The sequence below is a fragment of the Plutella xylostella genome, chromosome 19, assembly GCF_932276165.1.
Source record: "Plutella xylostella chromosome 19, ilPluXylo3.1, whole genome shotgun sequence".
NCBI lineage: Eukaryota > Metazoa > Arthropoda > Insecta > Lepidoptera > Plutellidae > Plutella > Plutella xylostella.
In genome coordinates, this window is record NC_063999.1 from 8,856,570 (window position 1) to 8,877,994 (window position 21,425).

Genomic DNA, 21,425 nt, shown 5'->3' on the forward strand with positions numbered 1-21,425 from the left:
TCCCATGATCTGCCTTCTGACGGTTCCCATGACTCGAACCATGTGGTAGCTGAACCCCTAAGAGCCTTACCAGCTTTTGCTGCAGTCCTAATACTGCTCCACTTGAGGTCCTTAGCGAGAGCGTCGACACTGTTACACCAACTTATTGCACCGCAATCATTCTTGTCAGGATCAAACACTGGCAGAGCAATGTCGTCGTCGTTTGTGGTTGGTTTCGCAACAGCATCACGAATCGCCGTTAAAAGACTTGAAATAGTTTCAGCGTCCATTCTGTAAATAATAATTAAGAATAATTAATTTATTTATGTATAGACTTTATTGTATAAAATTTTTTAATTTTATTTTATTTTATTTTATTTTATTTTATTTTATTTTATTTTATTTTATTTTATTTTATTTTATTTTATTTTATTTTATTTTATTTTATTTTATTTTATTTTATTTTATTTTATTTTATTTTATTTTATTTTATTTTATTTTATTTTATTTTATTTTATTTTATTTTATTTTATTTTATTTTATTTTATTTTATTTTATTTTATTTTATTTTATTTTATTTTATTTTATTTTATTTTATTTTATTTTATTTTATTTTATTTTATTTTATTTTATTTTATTTTATTTTATTTTATTTTATTTTATTTTATTTTATTTTATTTTATTTTATTTTATTTTATTTTATTTTATTTTATTTTATTTTATTTTATTTTATTTTATTTTATTTTATTTTATTTTATTTTATTTTATTTTATTTTATTTTATTTTATTTTATTTTATTTTATTTTATTTTATTTTATTTTATTTTATTTTATTTTATTTTATTTTATTTTATTTTATTTTATTTTATTTTATTTTATTTTATTTTATTTTATTTTATTTTATTTTATTTTATTTTATTTTATTGTGAACACAAGTCAATCCCACTTCTGATGTTACCTGATTTAGATCATGTCTATCATATCACAGATAATCAGGTATCATATAGATAATGAGGTATAATAATAAAAGCCAGTTAATTAAAATTGATATTTGTATTGTGTAATAGTTAACTTAACCATTAATGAAAATAGAAAAATCACAATAATCAAACAACTAATTTTAATGAAATAAATAGATAAATCAATTAGATTATTTAATAAGTAAAAACAGTGATTAATATATAATTATGAATTTATTATTAAACCAACATAACAACAATCAAAAGTAGTACTTATCTTATAATTTGGCAGCACACTGCATTAGCGGCACGACTGTCTCCGTCCACGTCTCAACCAAGACTGAGAATCTAACGACCAGTCGTACCGCTTTTATAGTAAAAATCCCACTCCGTACTTTGTACCGGACCAACAATACGAAGTGTGAATACATTATTTCTATGTTATTAAATGTATACATTTTACCTATATTAAAATTAATCATTATAATTATATCTATAAGTACATATATAACACGCTCTTAAAATATAGTATATAGCGGGGGCTACAGTTTTTTTTACGATCAGCACCCCAATCTGAGTCGTTGGCTTTACTTCTTCTACAAATCTTAACCAATTAGGGATTGGACTATTTATAAAACTGCGGGTAATAAGTCCATAATTGTAACATTCTCTTCCAGTAAACAACTGATCGGCATAGTAGTCTGCAGCGTGTCGTGGTGGCGCGGCGAGTGGGTGGGGCTCACGCTGGTGGCGCCGCTGCGCGCCGTGCTCGCCGCCAAGCTGCGCCTTAATGACGCGGTTAAAGAGCCACCACCGCCGGCCAAGCATCTGAAGATACTGGGTACGTATGGGCTTGTCAAACAAAGTCAGACAATTTTTTCAGGACAAGACAGTTTTTCAGGGCAAATTCTCGATTACGGTCGCAGGTTTTTGCGATGCGACGTCGCAACGCAGTTTTGTGTACAAGCCCTATGTGCGTCGAATGTGTGGACCAAGTTACAGTTATATAGTTTTTCCCTGAGTTGCAGAAAGGAACTTAAAATTACTTAATGTCGACCTTAAATATATTGCTGCCTAGCTTTGACACTATACGGACAGAAAGAGGAAGATATAGATTTCATGTCAGCTTTAGCCTAAAGTTCCTCTCTGCAACTCTTCATGAGCCAAATAAAAGCCATACGACAGCTATCGCCATTACGCTCGTCCGTAGTTACTATCTGCTGTTACAAAACCATACGTTCTATTATAACGTAGTTTTTCTTCTTTCAATAGTAGTATTTCTTCTCTTCTTATAGTCCTGTAACTCCCCTGTGGAGCTTAGGGCTACAGATAGTCGTGTTAACATTAAATTTTCAAGTTTATTTTCTATATCTTCATTTATCACATTTCAGAGAGTATAGACTCGTCGCTAGTGCTAGTTCGCTGCGGCGCCGCGTGGGGCGCTGGCGTGTACCTCGGCGGCGGGTACGTCGTCACCTGCGCACATGTCGTTAGAAATGTACGTATTGTTGTTGTGTAGCCTGAATTCATGCAGTCACATTTTACACCTATACGTGTTGTGAATTTACGCTCGCACATTTTACACTTCTATGCTTTCGCTGAGTTTAGTAGCGAACCGTTTTAGGTCCTTTACATACCTATGTACACTGCAGCGCACCTAAATACCAGAGCGGTAAATACATATAATAAAAAATCACTGAAGATCTATACTGTATCTGTCAAAGTTTTAAATTACACGTTACAATATCAAATAGGTAAGTAACAATACTTTGATGACAAATAAAAACCCTCTATCTCCCTCTAATTCCAGTACTCCTCAGCCAAGGTATCGCTATACGCGCGAGGAGTGAAAGAGACGGCGATAGTCCGCTACAAGACAGCTGATGATAAGGCCTATGACCTAGCCCTCCTGTTCTCTAATCCAGAGAACTGGACGCATCTTGTTCCGGCACATTTTAGCACCGAAACTATTAAGAAAGGTAAGATAAATTTATGTTTGAAAACCCCTAGTTTTTAATAATCTTTGCATTTGTATTGTAAGAGGCGCAGAGGGCTGTTATGTTATGTTGGCCGGGCGATCTGAAACGACTGGACACATTTTAATTTAGTTTCTGGGTTGAGATCAGAATGTATAAAATCATCAACCTCAATATATCCAAATCTCTACCATAACGCATCTCGCATCTGTGACCAACACTAGAGCTGAAGCTTAAGTTGATACCTAAGTCACTAGGAGACGCTCTTTTTGCATACACCACACCCCAACCAAACCAGTGTATAAGAACAAAACAAGCGGAACTTTTTATACAAGGTGTTGTAAGTATTCTAAGCCTAAAGGGGTCATTCTGAACAACTTTTGTTCCACGAGTTTGGAAATTAGCGCTTTTTCCAACATCTTATACTTAAACTTATCGGTCCACCTCCAGGCGAGCCAGTGCTAGCGGCCGGCTTCCCGTTCTTCAACGAGAACAATCTAGAAGACTTGCGCCCCACCGTGACCAGCGGGCACGCCAACAACGTGTCGCCCTCCATGATACAGACGTCGTGTTGCGTGCAGTCTGGCTTCAGGTAATGATTGTCACTGCTGGCTCATAGAACAATCTAGAATCCGGGTTTACGTATATTTAGGCTGCGGTCCCAGTAGGCAAACTGTTCGTCTTGCTCGGCGAGCGTTATGCTGCAACACTCGGTATTCTGAACCTATAGGCCGCCGCTACCTCAGTCGGCGGCAAACATCTTGTTTGCCTACGCTGCCTTATGCTGAATGAGTGCATAAAATCTTTTGTTACTTCTGCTGTGTCGATGACCAACACTAGAGTTGGACTAGAGTGTCACCTAGTGGTGAAAATTGGAACCTTGAAGACCTTGGATCCATAGCAACGAGTGAGCAAGCAGTTTTTGTAATCTGTAAGGATACAAAAGGTCAATAATGCATTCAGGATCTAGCACCATAGACGCGGTGAACCTATCCAGGCGTTCTTCCACCCTAACTTACCTTTTTCCCCCTCCCCAGCGGTGGCGCCATCTACCGCATAACTGCATCATCTCGCGTGGAGGTGCTCGGTATAATAGTGTGTAATGCCAAGACGGAGACGGGAGCTTGCTTCCCCTACATCAACATGGCGGTGCCGGCCTCGACCTTCGTGCATCTACTGCACACGTATATGCATGATAAAGGTAAGTTAGAGAGTGTATATAGGCGTAACGATCGCGCATATTATGGCGGGTTGCATCCAAAATGGTAGTTTATAAGCTAAAGAGCATTGGGTATCCCAGTTTGAAAGCCACGAACCCAACATGTAACCCAATTAGTTATAGCAAATATATAAACGCTTTAAATCATTTTCTAAACCATAATGTAAAGCGACTTGTTTACAGCGCCATCTGTTATTTCTTTCTATGAATTAAAACTACATACATTAACACTCTCAGAAAAGCTAACCCAATGTATACTTTTGCAGATGCTGACAAACTGAAATGCATAGAAAGCGACAAGGAAATTATTCAATCGCAGTGGCGACTCATGCCTTATCGGTCGAAGATTTAGAGAGTTTGGTTTATTCAATGTGGTGATGGATGCAGAGGATTTAATTTATACATATTTTCTTAAGATATATTAAGTACATATTTATATAAGAGGATTCAAGCTTTAATTGTCCATTGCTACTATTGTAGTAAATATTTCTTATATGTTTAGTATGTAATACTAATTTAGTTGGTATATTTATGTGATATATTTTATCTGGTATAAGGCATATAAGCACAGGGTATTTGTAAGTAATAATTGTACAATAATACTATCTACTCAGTGTAGCAAGTAGATCAGTAAGTACCTAAAATATGACAATAAATTGTAATTTATTTCATGGACATGCACAACCCTTTTTCCTTTGATTTTGAGAGTATTTTGGTGGATATACCTAGGTAGCGGTGTGTTGTAGTTCAGTGGAAGAGTGGACTAGTTAGAACAACAAATTAGGAAAAGAGCCACTCTCGATCGAGAATGTTTCGGAGTGCTGCTACAATCCTTATCCTTACTAATGTAACTGTGTCTGTCTGTGTGTCTGTTACTCTTTCACGTCAAAACTACTGAACGGATTTGAATGAAATTTGGTATACATATGGTATAGACCCTGAGAAAGAACATAGGCTACTTTTTACCCCGGAATGGACAACATTTCAAAAAACTAAAGCTCTATAAATCGAAAACCATTTCGAGATTTAGCTCTCAAGGCCACAAAAAAAATGTTTTTGTATTTTTTGACGACCGAATGGCGTAGTGGTTAGTGACCTGACTACTGAGCCGATGGTCCCGGGTTCGATTCCCGGCTGGGGCAGATATTTGTTTAAACACAGATATTTGTTCTCGGGTCTTGGATGTGCCCGTAAAATGGCAATAGGCCCGCCCCCTATTACATTGGGACTAACATAACACTCTGGCGAAAAGTGGGTGCAGCAATGCACCTCTGCCTACCCCGCAAGGGAGTACTGTAGTACAAGGCGTGAGCGCGTGTTTTTTTTTTTTTGGATGTATCATTTTCGAGAAAATCATGAAATAGTAAAAAAGTGCTTGTTGTTGTTTATTTGGGTCATTTTCATAAATTCTGTTCTGTGTCAGACTATTTCTGATTTTCTGACTATTTTTTTAATTTATCATATAAAATGGTTAGAACTTATTAAGAGATGTTCGGTACCGACGAACACTTTAATAATTGTAGTTATGTGGGTAGGTTCTTATATTTGTATGTGGGTAGGTTCTTTTATTTTTGACAGTCTACTCAGTCGTTGGCAGCCTCTCGTCGGGTTATCTGCTCTTGTATTTCGGCGCGGTCTCGATATTCGCAATATTTGTATTTTCGGTTAAATATTACCAGCTGCTATTAGGCATTATATTTGTGTAAACGATTATAAGTGGACATGTGATTTTGTGTGTGAGAACCTCAAGATTAAAACGGATTACTACCACATCGGGAGGGCCCTCCACGCCGAGCTTTGGACCTTGAACCTTCACGTGAGCAAAAACCTATATAATATTTATTTTATTAAATATATTTATCCAACAAGAGATGACCTCTATTTGATATGTCCCAGAGCATGCCACCGCCTACATAGCTGAAAAAATGCTTCTGCTTATTTTTTTACATGATAAGTACCTACTTTGTATCATCAGAAATATCAATGTCATTTGAAAATGTCATTTATGTTTTTTTCGAGACTAAGGCAATAGACAAAAATAAAAATTGAGCCTAATATGTGATGTCACTTCCGGTTTTAAAATAATTAACTTTAAAGTTAAAAATAACATGCAAAAATTCATGCATATACAAAATAAAAAATACGGGTCCTCTAATTTTTTATAACCTTTCCGAATAGCTAATAAAAATATAGGGTAAAGAAAATGAAATGTTGTCCATTCCCACGGGAAAACTTTTTAAGGCGAAGCGAAGCTCGCGGGAACAGCTAGTAGTGGTATAAGTCGGCTTTTGAGGCGCGCCGTGTAATTGCTCAGAATAATGACTTCCTCGCAAATACCAGAAAAGCGTCAGGACCCAGAATAATAAGACCCTCAAGCCTTTGCTTTTATTTGTCAGAGAATGGTCTGGGAAATTATCTTGCTGTCCTTGTGCTGTCCCAATCATGTCCCAATGCTGTCCAAAGTTCTGTCATTTTGTGGTTCTGTCAGTTCTGTCACCAAATTAAAGATTTATTTGGTTGTTCAACATAAAATATCTTTCTTACCATGGCTCGCAAACAGGCAGTCACGATACAAGACACGGTGGAGACGAATGACGAATTCGAGCGTTATTTATTGGACAATAGAGACAAACTCATTTGTAAGTATATCAATAATTTAATTAATACCTACACACAACACATGATAAAACTGTAACACCCCTCTATTTTAAATGGGGGTTAGGAAAGTACAGAGTCTGATGAGTAAGGCCCATTTTCCAACTTGAACTCCATACTCCAATTCCACTTGTGACTTACTCATAGGTGTAAAACTGACACTAGGCACTAGGTAGTAGAGCCTATTGTAAAGTGTAACCGTGTAAAAATATTGTAGGTATGGAGGTGTACTCTGAGTTTTGTGGCTACTGCCTAGCCGCCGGGAACGCCGTCAAGAAGATTAAACTGGAAATTGGAGGAGACAGAGTATCTATGGTGAAGGTGATAAATGCATTGGCTTATTTTTTGTACACAATGTATTATATTGTAACGTACGTGAGTAGGTGTATCAATAAATGTATACTCCTTCTTGCTCCCAAATAGTGAAATTCTATTTTCTAGGCTGTTGCAGATAACATAACTTCCCTGGTGAGATTCAAGGATAAAAGTGAACCAGTATTTTTATTTATTTCTGTAAGTACCTAAATTAACTAAGTAATAAGTTATCTATGTACTAAAGTTATTCTAATTCTGTAGAATATTTTTTATTGGGAGTCAACAGTGATGAACCAACTTAATAAATTAATATAGACAAAGCTTCTAAAGCTGCTTTTACCTGCTGAGTCTCTAATTCCTGTCTATTTAATATCCCTAACCTAAAAATTATCCACAAAAAGGGCGGCAAACTGACGCGGGCAGTGTTCGGCGCGAACGCCATAGAACTTTGCCAAGTGGCTGAAGAAGAGCTGGGGATCCAAGCGAAGGAGCTCGAAACAGGGGTGCCGCGCGCGCAACCTATCCGGGAAGTGCATGAGATGCTGCCTGAGGAGGCTGTTAGTATATAAATATCTATAGCTACAGTACTTTAGAAAATATGTACCTATATTAATCAAAATGGCGGCCATCTTGATTATCTTGAAAGAGGCGAATCGTAGCGCGCCCTCGTTGCAATACTTAGGTACTTGCCGCAATAGACGAATAGCGTTCGAGGGACATACATATTACATAACCCGCACCAATAATGGCGTCGCGAAATTTTGATACGTTCAAGATCAAGATACATGCTACTAAACTATAATGTTTATACTACTACGTAAGTATTCCGAGAATCAGTGCCTCTGTTAACACTGGCACAACATTCTGTCCCATCCATGCTCAAGCTGTCCAGCTACCTCATTAAGGTCGTCGTTCCAGCGACCAACTCATCTTCCAAACCCATTCTTTTTTCTGGCAGGAGAAGATGGAAGCAGATCTTCAAGCAGAGAAGGAGTACCTAGAAGAGATAGAGCGAGCCAGGCTCCAAACTTTGTACGAACGCAAGCGAAGAGTTAACGAGCGTCTCTCCAGCGCTGTGCTTACACTCAACTACATTCTGTTCTGGCCGCATTGCCACCATGCCCACTACGATCTGTATGAGAAGTGGGATACCATTAGTGAGTGAGAACTGTTATTAATTAAAATTTAGCTCTTAATAAAGGTTTATTCGGTCAACGCGAGGCCTTTGTAGGATCAATATGTAGGTTCGTAACTGGTTGGTAGCTTAGATCCTGACAATAACTATCCACTGGCCGCAAAAGTAGTCTTGGCTCTCATTAGAAGCACCACACAACGCTATGCCCTTGGCTTTCCTTGCCACTTAAACTACCACCGGTATTTAATTGTACCTTAGTAGGATCGGAGACGTCACACGCTACAGTTTCTGTCAGTGGTCTCCACTGTATATAAAAAAACCCACTTGTAATATTACCCTGCAGACGTATCAGTGGCTGGCAAGGAAACCCTCCAACTGACAAAAGACGATCTGGACGAAGTGTTCTACCAAAGCGACATCCTGCCCAACGAGGCGTGTATCCATGCCCTGTTGGACGGGGAGGCCATGGTGGTGCTGTTCAAGATGCCTGATGGAGATGACAGGGACTTTGTGCGTTAGTACTTAAATCTTGGTTTTTGTGGGGTATTATATCGTAGGTACGTTAGTTGTAAAATATCTAGTGTACCTATATAGGCAAGTATAGAGATCTAGACATTCCGTTCGTATTTCTTCAAGCAAGAGTTGCCATTCAGCAGCGCTCCAAAGCTTATATTTTCTTAATCTAGATTGACCCCCATCCACCTACCACCGCTCCTCCACAGAGGTCATGCGTAAGGCCCTGTACGAAGACACACCAGCCCGCAAAGACGACGTGTCATTGGACAAGCAGCCGCCGCCCGTGCCGGCGTACGAGCGATACGCCACCGTCAGCAAGAGCAAGCGAGAGGTCCGGCGAGACAGGTATAATGAGAAGATGAGGAAGCTGGTAAGCTGGCTTCTTATAAGTAACTACAGGATATATATTTAAGTGCCCATATTTTTATTATCAGCTTTTGTAATCGTGAAACCAAGGACAAATAAATTGTATATCGTTCCAAAATATAGGACCACCTAATATGAGAATGAGGGTGATACACGAGCCCGCGTTGTTTTAATAGTTCTTTATTAGTTAAGACAGTTGTTTCATATTATTACGTGTTCATTAGTTACGATCATCGAATTAAGTACTTAGGTACTTACTAAAAAAGGACGTATTTGTTACGCCACGTTTGTCTGCGGATCTACGATTGTTGATTAGTCTCGGCATGTCATCGGCGTAACTATCATTGTGACCATAGCGGACAGGGTTAATGGCAAATGAATCTGGCTTATCATCCTATGCTGGACGAATACATCTCCCAAAGAGCACCAGAGCCACAGTACACTTTATATTTGCCAAATACGCATTTTAGAGGCAGATAGTTACGGCAATAATATTGGCGAATTACATAATCATCTCTATCTCTTTCTCTCTCCCTCTAACCCCCATTCAGCAAGAAGAGAAAGAGGAGCGCGAACGCCTGGCCGCGGAGCGCGCGCGCCTTGCCAAGCAAGCTGAGGATGACCGTATCGCCGAGGAGAAGAGGAGGAAGGAAGAGGAACGCTTCGCCAGGATACAGGCTGGGGTCAGTGCTATGATCTATTTTACGATAACTTGAAGGCAAACGAATGATATACGTAGGAACTGAAGGCCTATTCAAAGCGAGCGAGCCCAACGGAGAACTTTTGTCAGGTCTTAAATGCACTCCGTGCTAGCACTTCTACTGTGGGTATCGGTAATAAGTATAGGTGCTTATGGCTATTAGTGGTACTGCACGGCATTATTCTGACACCTCTAGCGGTAGCGGATAACTTTGCATTTTGAATAGGCCTTTACATATAGTTACTATTGATAAATTTCCCTCCTCGAGATCAGCTACCGGCGGACCCGGAACCAGAAGAGCCGCCTCCTACAGAAGGTGCAGATGCTGGGGAGGCAGAAAAGAAGGAAGGAGAAGAAGACAAGAAGGAAGGAGAAGGAGAAAAGAAAGAAGGAGAAGAAGAAAAGAAGGAAGAAGAAGGAGACAAGAAGGAAGGAGAAGGAGACAAGAAGGAAGGAGAAGAAGACAAGAAGGAAGGAGAAGAAAACAAGAAGGCGGGAGAAGTAAACAAGCAGGAGGGAGATGATAGCAAGAAGGACGCAGACGATGCCACTAATACGGAAGCCACTGTTACCGGTAACACTTAAGGATAGTAATGTAAAACTTAAATAAATATTATTATGTGGTGATCTCTCACACAAGGCTATCAAGAACACGAACTAGGCAATATGGCTACACGAGCTAGAGGCTATTAAGGCTATGGAACACCAAATAGGCTTATGTAATAGGTAACTATCAAAGCCTTACTTCCTCTAAATTTGCTTATTTATTTATCTCTTCTCTTATTCACGCTGACATTAGAACAAGTAATAATAATATGAGTTCTTATGCAGTTACTTACTTTGCCATCTCACAAAAGCCTTTCCACCTTCCTATAGATACAGAAGGTCGTAGTGAGCGGACTGAGACCACGGCTGGCACAGAGTCAGTGGCGGCTACCGACGTCACTGAGGGCACAGAACCGACGACCGTCGCCACTGAAACTACTGCTGCGGTATGACATTTTTTTAAGCCTTAAGTATAATATGGTTCCGTCTCCCTCCACAAAAAGAGGTGAGGATTGTTTTAGAAGTCTGCCTCTATACTGTGGACGATCTTGGGCATCATTCAAAGGATTGAAACAAATGGACAGGAATTGATCATAGTCACATAGTGAAAAGTTACAAGTTACACCTACCATAGTCCAACTCCAATCGAAGCCAACCCTGGGCTTCTGAATGATAAAATATCTGGAGGGATTTGCTCAGGAGCCCTTTGATTTTAGATGTCCACGGCCTGTATTAAATGCTATCTCTTTACTTCAGCCATCAGAAGGCGAGCAACCCCAGCCGAATCCTGAGGATCCAGAACCAGAACCACTAGAGGAGATACTCCAGGAGTTCCACTCGGACGTGTCCATAGAGGGTGAGGAGTACATCCCGCCTCCCGGCCTGTTCATACCGGGGCTCTACACGCCGGGCAATCACCTGGCTAGGGCCAATGGGTTGGCGTTCTTCTATCCTAAGGTGAGAGTAGTTATTCTAGACACAGGTTTTCAATGTCATGTCATTTTTTTTTGCTTACTGCGGAAACACTTTGTAAAATCATAGTTAGCACAGCCACTTCACAACTTAGCAGGGTTCACCATTAAATAGTCAGCTACAACCATACCAGCATCTATAATTTTACCGTTTTTAACCACCCGTCCTACACCCATTTTATCCAGGAAGCTACTCTTGCTTGTCGAAATACTAAGGCTTGGAGATGGAGAACTATCCTGCAGTCGATACGTTTATCCCAGCATCTCTCCGTGATCTCGTATTTCGTCATTGTTCTTTCCATCCTGTTTTCCTATATAGTTAGGATGTTGCAAAAAGGGTATGCAAAAAGGGTGTACTAAGCCGAAACCTACGTGTGCAGCATATTATATACATTCTGATTTCATTTCCGAGCTCAGATATAACATGCTGCACAAGTAGGTTTCAGCTTAGTACACCTACACCCTTTTTGCAACATTCTGTATACTTTCCTCACCATGTATTTTTCTTATGTTCTTTGCAACATTCTGTATGCTTGCTTACCTAACCATTTATTTGTATTCTGCGCAGTACATCTCACGCATAGCGCCCATAGAGTCGGAGAAGCTGCCGCCGCACGTGCTGGTGATGTTCCCGGTGGAGCGCCGCGCCGAGCTGCAGGACCTATTAGAGACGTATAAGGACGAGATACTTAATGTAAGGATTTACGATTATCTACTGATTAGTGAAGATATTGAGCTGCGCCACAGCCTAAGGTAGAGGCATCTCTGGAGGAGCTTGCCAAAACGTGACAAAAGTTTTGCGTCGCGCTCACTCACATCGCACAGCTTCGAGAGCGAGTGCGACGGAAAGCTTTTGTTACATCTTGCGCCCCGTGCCAGGCCTTCTGAGTAAAATATAAGTGTAATCGCTAAACTGCACCGTAGCTTATGGTTGAGGCATCTTTAGGCAACTCCTAAGCAGCGAATAGCCTCAGAGAATGCAGCTTAGATTCACAGTAGTTACCTCTTACTCCGTTCTCCAATAAACTAGCCGTTACATAGTAACTATGGTGTGGTTAATGCTAAATTAATTTATCATCATTATCAGCCTTCTATCGGCCACTGTTGAGAATAGGCCTCAACGTTGTACGCCAATCTTTTCGGTCCTATTCCGCTCTGGTCCCCGCTTCTTCTTGCTTCCCGAGGAAGCAGTGGACTGGAAGCAGTGGAATTTAAAATAATGAATCTATGTACAGATTGGAGTGTTCGCGGTGGAGAACGACCTGTCGCAGGCGGAGCACGTGGCCTACTCAATCCGGCAGTACAACAAGATGGACCGGCCCATGAAACAGTACCAATATTATTGTTTTATTTTTAGTTTGTTCATTGGCAGGAGTTTGTTGATTTGGTAGGTAAGTGTGAAGACCTATTTAATGTAAGTGTAGTCCTCCATTGCTAACGGTGGCCTCTCCATGCCTAAAATTCCACCCAGAAGGTAGCTCTGTAGGTACAGATACGCCATACAATAGAGTCAACCTATACATATGCTCGTTTGTACGGTCAGGTGCAAAGAAACCTGACCCCCCTCTCATACTAACAATGCTTCTGAGGGGGGTCAGGTTTATCTGCCCCTTACTGTACGTGAGTTGGATTGATTCAGCATTTTGTACAATCTTTCAATAACGTTCTTCCATGGATGACTCCATTTGGTTTGATCCAGCAGTGGCCTCCTTAAAACCCCTGCGGTTCCACGATGATAAGATTATTTTGTGCGGTTTGACTGCTGCGCTGCCTTAGTACTACAAGCTCCCTGGTAAACTTGAGTTCCATTAGCAGTTCTATCTACCTACATGCTACACGTTCCAGCAAGGAGCGCGCGGCCCGGTCTACGTCAGCGGCGACGCGGGCGCCGGCGAGCGGGACTGTCTGCACGTGTTGCCACTGACTACAGATCCTATTGTTGTCCAAATGCACGGGATTCTAGAAGATTCATCTAAACTAAATCCAGTCACACCATTCTTGTCTAGAGGATTTATCCAAAATGGAGTCATCCTATGCTCGTTTGTCAGTGATTTGCATTGATCCAAATGCCGCATTTAACCAAAATGTAGTCGCACGTCGCACTACACTGTTTCCTCAGCGTGAATAACGTCAATCCATGGATGAATCCATTGGGATTGATCCGGTAGCCTCCTTTAGAGCCCTTGCGGTTCCACGATGATACGATTTTTTGTGTGGTTTGACTGCTGCGATACCTTTAATTAGTTTTTCTGGGGAGGGAGCCCAGAGATCCAGGGAGCTTCTCTGGTAAAACAGTTCTATCTACATTCTACACGTTCCAGCAAGGAGCGCGTGGCGCTGATGGTGTCGGCGGCGCGCAGCCTGCCGCTGCTGCAGCTGGGCGCGCGCGGCCCGGTCTACGTCAGCGGCGACGCGGGCGCCGGCGAGCGGGACTGTCTGCGCTTGTAGCAACTGACAACAGAACCTATTGTTGACCAAATGCCCGTGATTCTAGAAGATTCATCTGAATCTAGTCACCTCATTCTCGTTTGTCAGTGGTTTGGATAGATCCAAAGGCCGCCTTTAACCAAAAGGGAGTCTTCCCACGCTCTTTCGTCAGAGTGAATGTCATCCATGGAGGAATCTATTGGGATTGATCCGATGGCGTCCTAGGCCCTTTCGTTCGCCAGCATGAATATCGTCCATGAATGACTCCATTGGGATTGATTTAGTGACCTCCTTTAGAGCCCTTGCGGTTCCACTAAGATACGATTTTTTTGTGTGTTTCGGCTGCTGCCTTAGTTTCCCAATGCTTTCCGTTGGCAGTTATATCTTCACTTCCAGCAAGGAGCGCGTGGCGCTGATGGTGTCGGCGGCGCGCAGCCTGCCGCTGCTGCAGCTGGGCGCGCGCGGCCCGGTCTACGTCAGCGGCGACGCGGGCGCCGGCGAGCGGGACTGTCTGCGCGTGTTGCCACTGACTACCGCCCCACTAATGTTGTCTAAATAGCCGTGGTTCTAGAAGCTTAATCCCAATCTCTCCTCTTTGGTCAGTGATTTAGATTGATCCAAAGATCCAAAGGCCGTATTTATCCAAAATGGAGTCGTCGGCCTCTTTTGTCAGCGTGAATCCATTTGGATTGATCCGGTGGCCTTCTTTAGAGCCCTTGCGGTTTCACGATGATAAGATCGCACAAGCTCCTTTACGGCCCTTGCATTCCACGATTACTTATAAGAAGTTTTGTGCCCTTCGGCTGCTGCGCTTCTGTAGCCTTAGTTTTCCAAGCTCCCTGGTAATACATGAGTAATTGAGTACCTGCCGTTGGCTATCTAAGTATAGTCTCCTGTTTCCAGCAAGGAGCGCGTGGCGCTGATGGTATCAGCAGCGCGCAGCCTGCCGCTGCTGCAGCTGGGCGCGCGCGGCCCGGTCTACCTCAGCGGCGACGCGAGCGCCGGCGAGCGGGACTGTCTGCGCATGTTCCCTGTCGGCTATGGGGATGGATTTGTGGATGAGGAGGCGGATGAGGTGGAGATCACGGTATGGAAGACAGTCTTTTGTTTCCTGTATTTTGTCTTGTGTTCGGCAAAGGCCTCACTTGATTAATTTGTGTTATTTTGATTTATTTGCTGTCAAAAATATTCTTACAGTATAGTTGTTAACCTAGGTTGGTAGAAAGGTACCAGATTAAATATACTTACCCGTTTATCGAACATTTTAAATAGATTTTGTATGCGGAGTATCCGTGCATAGTTATTAATCATCATTATCCTGTCATCGTCTTTTAGTTATTTAATGGGTTTCATTTTCAGGCGCCACCACCGCCCTCGGCTCCGGAATCTGAACCTGGGACTGAGGTACCTAATAATTAATAAATGAAGGCGGACATTCTGCTTTCCGTGCATTGGTATATAATGGCGAGCTGATTTTCGGCATTTAGCCTCTAAGGTGTGCCATTATACGTGAAATACCTATGGGGTGACTAGCTATTAAGCCACCCAAGCTCACGCCAGAAAGCCAGTAGACGACCTAGGTTGCTTATGACTTCCAGAAGGGACCCCGGAGATCCGAGGGTTTTTGATCGTAGTGTCTCCATAGGTATATGTAACCTACCTATTATTACGTCACCATCATCATCATCGTCGACTAGTTTATTTAATCAATTTCAATCAATTTCAGGCGCCACCACAGACCTCGGCTCCAGAATCCGAACCAGGGACTGAGGTAATAATAAATGAAGGCGGACTTTCTGCTTTCCGTGCATAGGTATAATATATGTATTACTACGTCATCATCCTGACATCGTCTCATCATCATAATCATCAGCCTATAGCAGTCCACTGCTGGACATAGGCCTCTCTCAAAGCACGCCACTGGATGCGATCTTTAGCTGACATCTTCTTCTAGTTATTTAATCAAATTCAATCAATTTCAGGCGCTGCCACCGCTCTCGGCTCCGGAATCCGAGCCTGGGACTGAGGTAATAACCCCTAATAAGGAAAAGGGAAAATAGTTCCCACCTTATTTTGAACTCTAGTAGTTAACTTGAGTTACGGGCAAAAACCATAATGCCTTATTAAGGGATAATAAATGAAGGCGGACTTTCTGCTTTCCGTGCATATGTATATGTATTATTAGGTACGTCATCATCATCATCCTAACAACGTCTACTAGTTATTTAATCAATTTCAATACATTTCAGGCGCCACCACCGCTCTCAGCTCCGGAATCCGAACCTGGGACTGAGGTACTTAATAATAAATGAAGTTTTACACAGTTACGGTACTTTTTACAAATAGTTTCTAGACGTGTATAACAGGCTAACAACATAAGTAATATTTGTTTTAGATGGTGGCTGAAACAGTTCCGTCACGAAAGAGCAGCAAAGAAGATAAAGATGCTACTAAGTTAGAAGACGCTCCGAAAACCGAAGATGAAAAAGGAGCTGAATTACCTGGTGAAGTAGCGAAGACTGAAGGTGAACCCAAACCGGAACAACCTCTCGATGACATAAAAGTAGAGGATACAACTATACAAGATAAAGTTAAATCGGCAGATAAAATTGTTGAAAAGAAACCCTCTCTAGATAACAAGCCAGATGTAACTAATGATGAAAAGGTTGTTGACGAAAAAACAGAAGGTGAAAAACCAGTCGTAGCAGAAGATACAACAGTAATAGAAAAAGTAAAGGTGGAGGAAGATCAGAAAATAGAGGAAAAGGTATCCATCGATAAAAATATGGGTGATACGAAGATAGATGATGCTGACAAGAAACATGAGGAGAAAAAAGTCGAAGATGCTGTAATAGAAGAAGGTCCAAAAGGCGATGAAGCTAAACCTGAAAGGAAAAAATATAAAGGTCGACACGTCAAGATTTTTAAGTAGACCGGCAGATGTTATACTATTTCAGATAATAACTAGATTATCGTTAATAAAGTGATAACTAATTTGAGAATATATTTTTTAGAACGACTAGTTCTAGCTAGCCTTAAATTTACCTTATAACGAAAAAAATATAAGCTGTAATTTAAACCGTTTGACCCATACTGAAAGTTTATATAACGTGTTTATGGTAAGGTCACTGATAAAATTCCACCCTGTTAGACCGTGTTTATGACTCAAACTATCCTCGGTCAATGTACTCTGTGCTCGGACTGGTCGGTCACACGGGTCGCACCCATAGAAGTACCAAATAAAACTAGGGTCGCACTCGCACCCATAGACCGGTCGCACCACTCTATGTGTCGCACCATGGTCGCACCCGAGTCGCACGCGCACCGCGCCCCAGCTGCAGCCGGCCAGTTGGTTGTTGAGTAGTTCATTATTATTTTGAGTTTAAAAACACAGAGTATTTTTTTTCTCCCTGGAGCTTGACAAGTAAACGTCAAAAACCAAACTTGGCAAATGTCAAGTCAATCCCAAAATGTCAAACAAATAACAAAGTTTGGGTTGGGTGAACGTGAACAGTGTAATTTTATTTTAAAAAACTTAGTTTTTGTTGTATATGTAAAGTCCTGTAAAATGGTTTCAGTAGAAATAAATAACTTCATTCAGTGAATGTCGGTTTCTTATCGAAAACAAAATTCCTGAGACTGTACAGGATGTTTCGACAGTTTCATTGAGGTGTATTTTCTCTTGTGCCCTAAATGGATAACACTTTATTTGCTTGATTGAAAATAAACATAGTTATCAAAGCCGCATCATGAGGGCTATATGGGTGCTTCTCTGGAAGAATGCTATTATTAGGAAGAGAAGGTACATATTCACGATAATGGAGCCCATAGTGACATTGGGTTTCTTCATTTTATTGTTTGTGTTCCGGAAACCCTTGACGGCAAAATTACCACCGAATATGATAGAAAAACTGGGCGTGAGACAAACTGTGAGTACTATTTAGCTTTTATACCTTCAGAGCATTATTGATGTTAAAATTGCTTTCTTAACACATCACTATACATAGACCTATACTTATTCATTTTTAATCATGTATCAGCTACCTCAAAATATATTCATATTATCTCTTCCATTGAAAGACTGTCTGGTAGATTGCTTTAAGCAAATTTGAAAAATGTTTAATGTTTATAAGTAGTTTATTTATTATTTCCTTTTGTTGCAAATATAGATAATTGTATTGTATTTCTCACAGGAGCCAGTGGATCTGATGTTGGCAACCCCAATGCCTCAGACCATCTTCTTCTACCCGGACAATGTACTCACCAGGGAAGTCATGGAGCTGGCCTGCTACTCTCTTTATATGAATGTCACTGATTCTGCGCCAGGTAAATTTAGGCATAATTTAAACTTTTGATATGGAAGTGGTGTCACACAACTCTACCACCCTGCCCTGGATAAATTTTTTTATGCTCAAGATATCTCCAAACTTTTGAAGATTAGAAAAAAATACTTAATATTGCAGTTACACATTGTAACAAAAATAAAGAATAGCATAGTCAGTAATTTACACTATTATTTAATTTAGTTGTGTTTTAATGGAAACAGATCACGGGAAAAGGCGAGCGTGCTACCCGGTGCCATCTGAGGATTCTCTGGATGATCGCATCAAGAATCTCCGGCTGGATGAAGCTGTTGTTATATTTGAGGTAAGTACTCCTGCATGTTGATGAACCCAGAAGCTATCATTGCTGCTATGGGCAACTAAAGAGGGTAGAAAAAAATTATAATGGAATTGCTGACAATTTTTATTCAAAGTATGGTGTTCTGGTGTTCCTTATTTAAATAAATAAATAAAAAAGTAGAGCAGTGGTAGCTCAGTCGGGTAAGTGCCCACTTCTCACGCCAGATATGAAGTTCGAATCCCGGTGCTTTATTTGAAATTTAAGTACAATATATACCATCGCTGGTGAAGAAAACATTGTCAGGAAACCTGCACATCTAGATTCTAGATGTGTACCCTGATTACTTTGTACTCACAAAAAAACGGTGATATGGCTCGCGATCTATCACGTGATTACAAATGTATAGCGAAAAGCGAGTCTCAAAAAGGACTCACTTGCATCTCACCTAGGTCCTCTGACTACCCTTTCAGGGATTACAGTCATGAGCATATAATAATATGTATATAGGTACTAGCTGTTCCCGCGAGCTTTTCTTTGCCTTAAAATGTTAACCCGCGGGAATTCCACAATAAAAAGTAGCTTATGCATTAATCTTGGGTGTCAGCTAACTCCATACCAAATTTCATTAAAATCGCTTCAGCCGTTTTGACTTGAAGAAGTAACAAACATACACCCACTCACAAACTTTCGCCTTTATAATATTAGTTGGTTGTATCTTGTGTTCAATGTTGTTTTCCTCACAGGATGAGTTCCTGAGTCCCAACTCCAGCGCTGGCCGGCTTCCCGACAGGCTCTCCTACACCTTGCGCATGAACGAGAACTTCATGACGCACGTGTACGAGGCACTGGACGAGAGCAACGGACCGCATGAGAACTTTGGTGAGTCTTAGTCTTCTACAAGTGCCATAAAAGATAAAAGGTTGGTTGGAAGAAATTGCTTCTTGACAATAAGCCCGCCTTTGTACATTACCTTGCCTTGATACATTACTTTTAAGTCTTGTTTTTGTAACTGTGTCTATCTATAGTATACAATAAAGTGTTTATAAATAAAAATGGATAGTTTAAAATAGTCTTTATTGCACACAAACAGAAATAATTTCAGAAGAAGCATACAACAGAAAGTAATTAGCACAATTGGCGGCCTTATTACTAAAAAGTAATGTCTTCCTGACAATCACATAGATAGGAAAAATTAAGGAAAGAAAATGTTAACATTGTGTGCCATACTGCGGAGGTTGGCTATTATCTTGGAGGCTGTTGGTCTCAGTCTCACATCGTGCTTTTGCAACAAATGTGTGGAACAAATAGCCATAATTAATAGGAAAGTTACCTATGAATGATAGATAAATAACATTTAAGTATAGAAAAGTAATGGACATTAATTGTAGTTCGGTTGATAGGTTGCATGCCTACATAATATCTCAAAGTATGTATTTATAAAAAATACATAGAAACTGATTAGATTAAAAACAATAGGTCTATTTACAGAACCATTGATAAAACTATTATACATCCCTTCTTAGAAATGGAAATAAGACTTTAGCATGACTCATTATTCTTATCAACTACTAAAATACAAATATGCAAAGCCCGTTCATACAAATTATTTACAGTGTAAAGTTTCAAGTACTGTAGTAAAAGATGCCACTATGTTCATACAGAGAACATCAGCAAAAAGAATATATGTACTTAATTAAGGTTTTTTCGTGTGGTACTTATAGTTAATTCATTCGTGGAAAAAAAAAAACACTTTGCATCGTTAAAAGTCATATGACCAACAAAGTTTCAAGTTACTAAGTATATTATTTTTGCAACGCCCTGTATTGTATATGTTTACTGTCCACTTGCAATCCATATTGCATATTTGCCACTCAGATAACCATAGCATGTATGTGACTAGTGACTACTGCGCTGGGCACGTTCAACATACTGATTTTATCTTTTTAATGACCGCAAACACTCATACACCTGGCTAGTGGCTAACTACATGATATAATTTAAACTACACAATGAATAAAATACTGCTAAGTATTTATTTTATGGAAAACCTAAAGTAAATTATTCCCGAAGCGGGCGGTTTACTCTTGCCTGACGAATAGATAGATAGAATCGTGATTAGCGCAGAAGGGTTTCGAAACTTCTATTATTGTCAAGCAATATAGCTCTCCTGTACTTAGTAGTGGTGGGAAAAACGGCTACATTTTGATAACACGCTACAGACGCTATGTTACACATTTATAGCAGGTTATTTAATCCGCTACGTTATAACGATATTGAAGAGCAAAAAAAAAATTGATGAAAAAAAAAATTGATGAAAAAAAAAATTGATGAAAAAACCAATGAACTTTCCTTCATACTTTACAGGCTTAGGACTGTCTATAATGGCACATCACTGTTTCTCTTCATTTTTATGAATTATTGTCAAACGTTCTTTAATTGCAATAACTATTTACACAAAACAAAGTAAAGATAGGTAAATTGTCCAGTCAAAGTTCAATCACACACAATCACAAAACATTTAAAATACGAAATTGTCCTCAGAACCAAATTGTCCGTTAGAAAGTACCTATTTACACTTACACAAACACTATTTATTTTCAATTTTACACTAAACCTAAATAAACACTATACCTATTTTAATACGTTACTATTTAAACTATTTATTATTATGTATATTAACAAATATTTATTTACAGCACGCAAATGCAACAAAACAAACAACGCGATCGTAATTCGTAACGTTGCGCGAGGCACAATTAGCATAGCGGCCACCCGTGGCCGTTGCCAAATCGCGACTGCGGAGCTAATTTCAGCAGATAGCGGAGCGCTATTGCGTAGTGAAGCTTGCAGCTTCGCAGCGTCTCGCTCTCTCACACGCGAGTCGCGCGACGTTGCACCGTTGAGAGAGCGAGACGCTACAAAGCAAGTGAATATCGCCTGCGCGGTTATCGCGCGCCACGTCTCGCGGCTGCGAGAAATAGCGGAGCCGCTCCGCTATTTCTAGCAGTAGCGTCGTGGCAACGGCCGCGGGCAGACGCT

General features: G+C 40.3%; 3 protein-coding genes across 5 annotated transcripts in view; all 3 read left to right on the top strand.

Moving 5' to 3' along the window:
• The first annotated feature begins 988 nt into the window (after positions 1-988).
• On the top strand, positions 989-4,807 carry LOC125488444 (peroxisomal leader peptide-processing protease-like). The gene is made up of 7 exons (XM_048627943.1): positions 989-993; positions 1,555-1,778; positions 2,329-2,435; positions 2,748-2,916; positions 3,364-3,505; positions 3,951-4,114; positions 4,399-4,807. Exons 1-7 carry the CDS (start codon positions 989-991, stop codon positions 4,482-4,484), a joined length of 897 nt encoding a protein of 298 aa, XP_048483900.1. The 3' UTR covers positions 4,485-4,807.
• A 1,792-nt stretch (positions 4,808-6,599) lies between these two features.
• LOC105388628 (neurofilament medium polypeptide) lies at positions 6,600-16,765 on the top strand. Of its 3 annotated transcripts, XM_048627557.1 has the most exons (18): positions 6,600-6,771; positions 7,005-7,108; positions 7,229-7,300; positions 7,504-7,659; positions 8,061-8,259; positions 8,581-8,751; positions 8,960-9,123; positions 9,671-9,802; positions 10,093-10,393; positions 10,696-10,811; positions 11,122-11,322; positions 11,905-12,030; positions 12,572-12,666; positions 14,667-14,850; positions 15,123-15,167; positions 15,746-15,790; positions 16,013-16,057; positions 16,159-16,765. In XM_048627557.1, the coding sequence occupies exons 1-18, from the start codon at positions 6,678-6,680 to the stop codon at positions 16,693-16,695; spliced, it is 2,787 nt and encodes a 928-aa protein (XP_048483514.1). In that variant the 5' UTR covers positions 6,600-6,677; the 3' UTR covers positions 16,696-16,765. The 3 variants fall into 3 exon arrangements, with proteins under 3 accessions (XP_048483514.1, XP_048483516.1, XP_048483515.1); XM_048627559.1 differs by lacking the exon at positions 16,013-16,057; XM_048627558.1 differs by lacking the exon at positions 15,746-15,790.
• A 462-nt stretch (positions 16,766-17,227) lies between these two features.
• Positions 17,228-21,425, top strand: part of LOC105388627 (ATP-binding cassette sub-family A member 2) — a 39,434-nt gene continuing 35,236 nt past the window's right edge. Inside the window, 4 exon segments of the mRNA XM_048627944.1 lie at positions 17,228-17,692; positions 17,957-18,089; positions 18,310-18,410; positions 19,130-19,265. Coding sequence (XP_048483901.1) covers positions 17,513-17,692; positions 17,957-18,089; positions 18,310-18,410; positions 19,130-19,265 — 550 coding nt within the window. The 5' untranslated portion in view covers positions 17,228-17,512.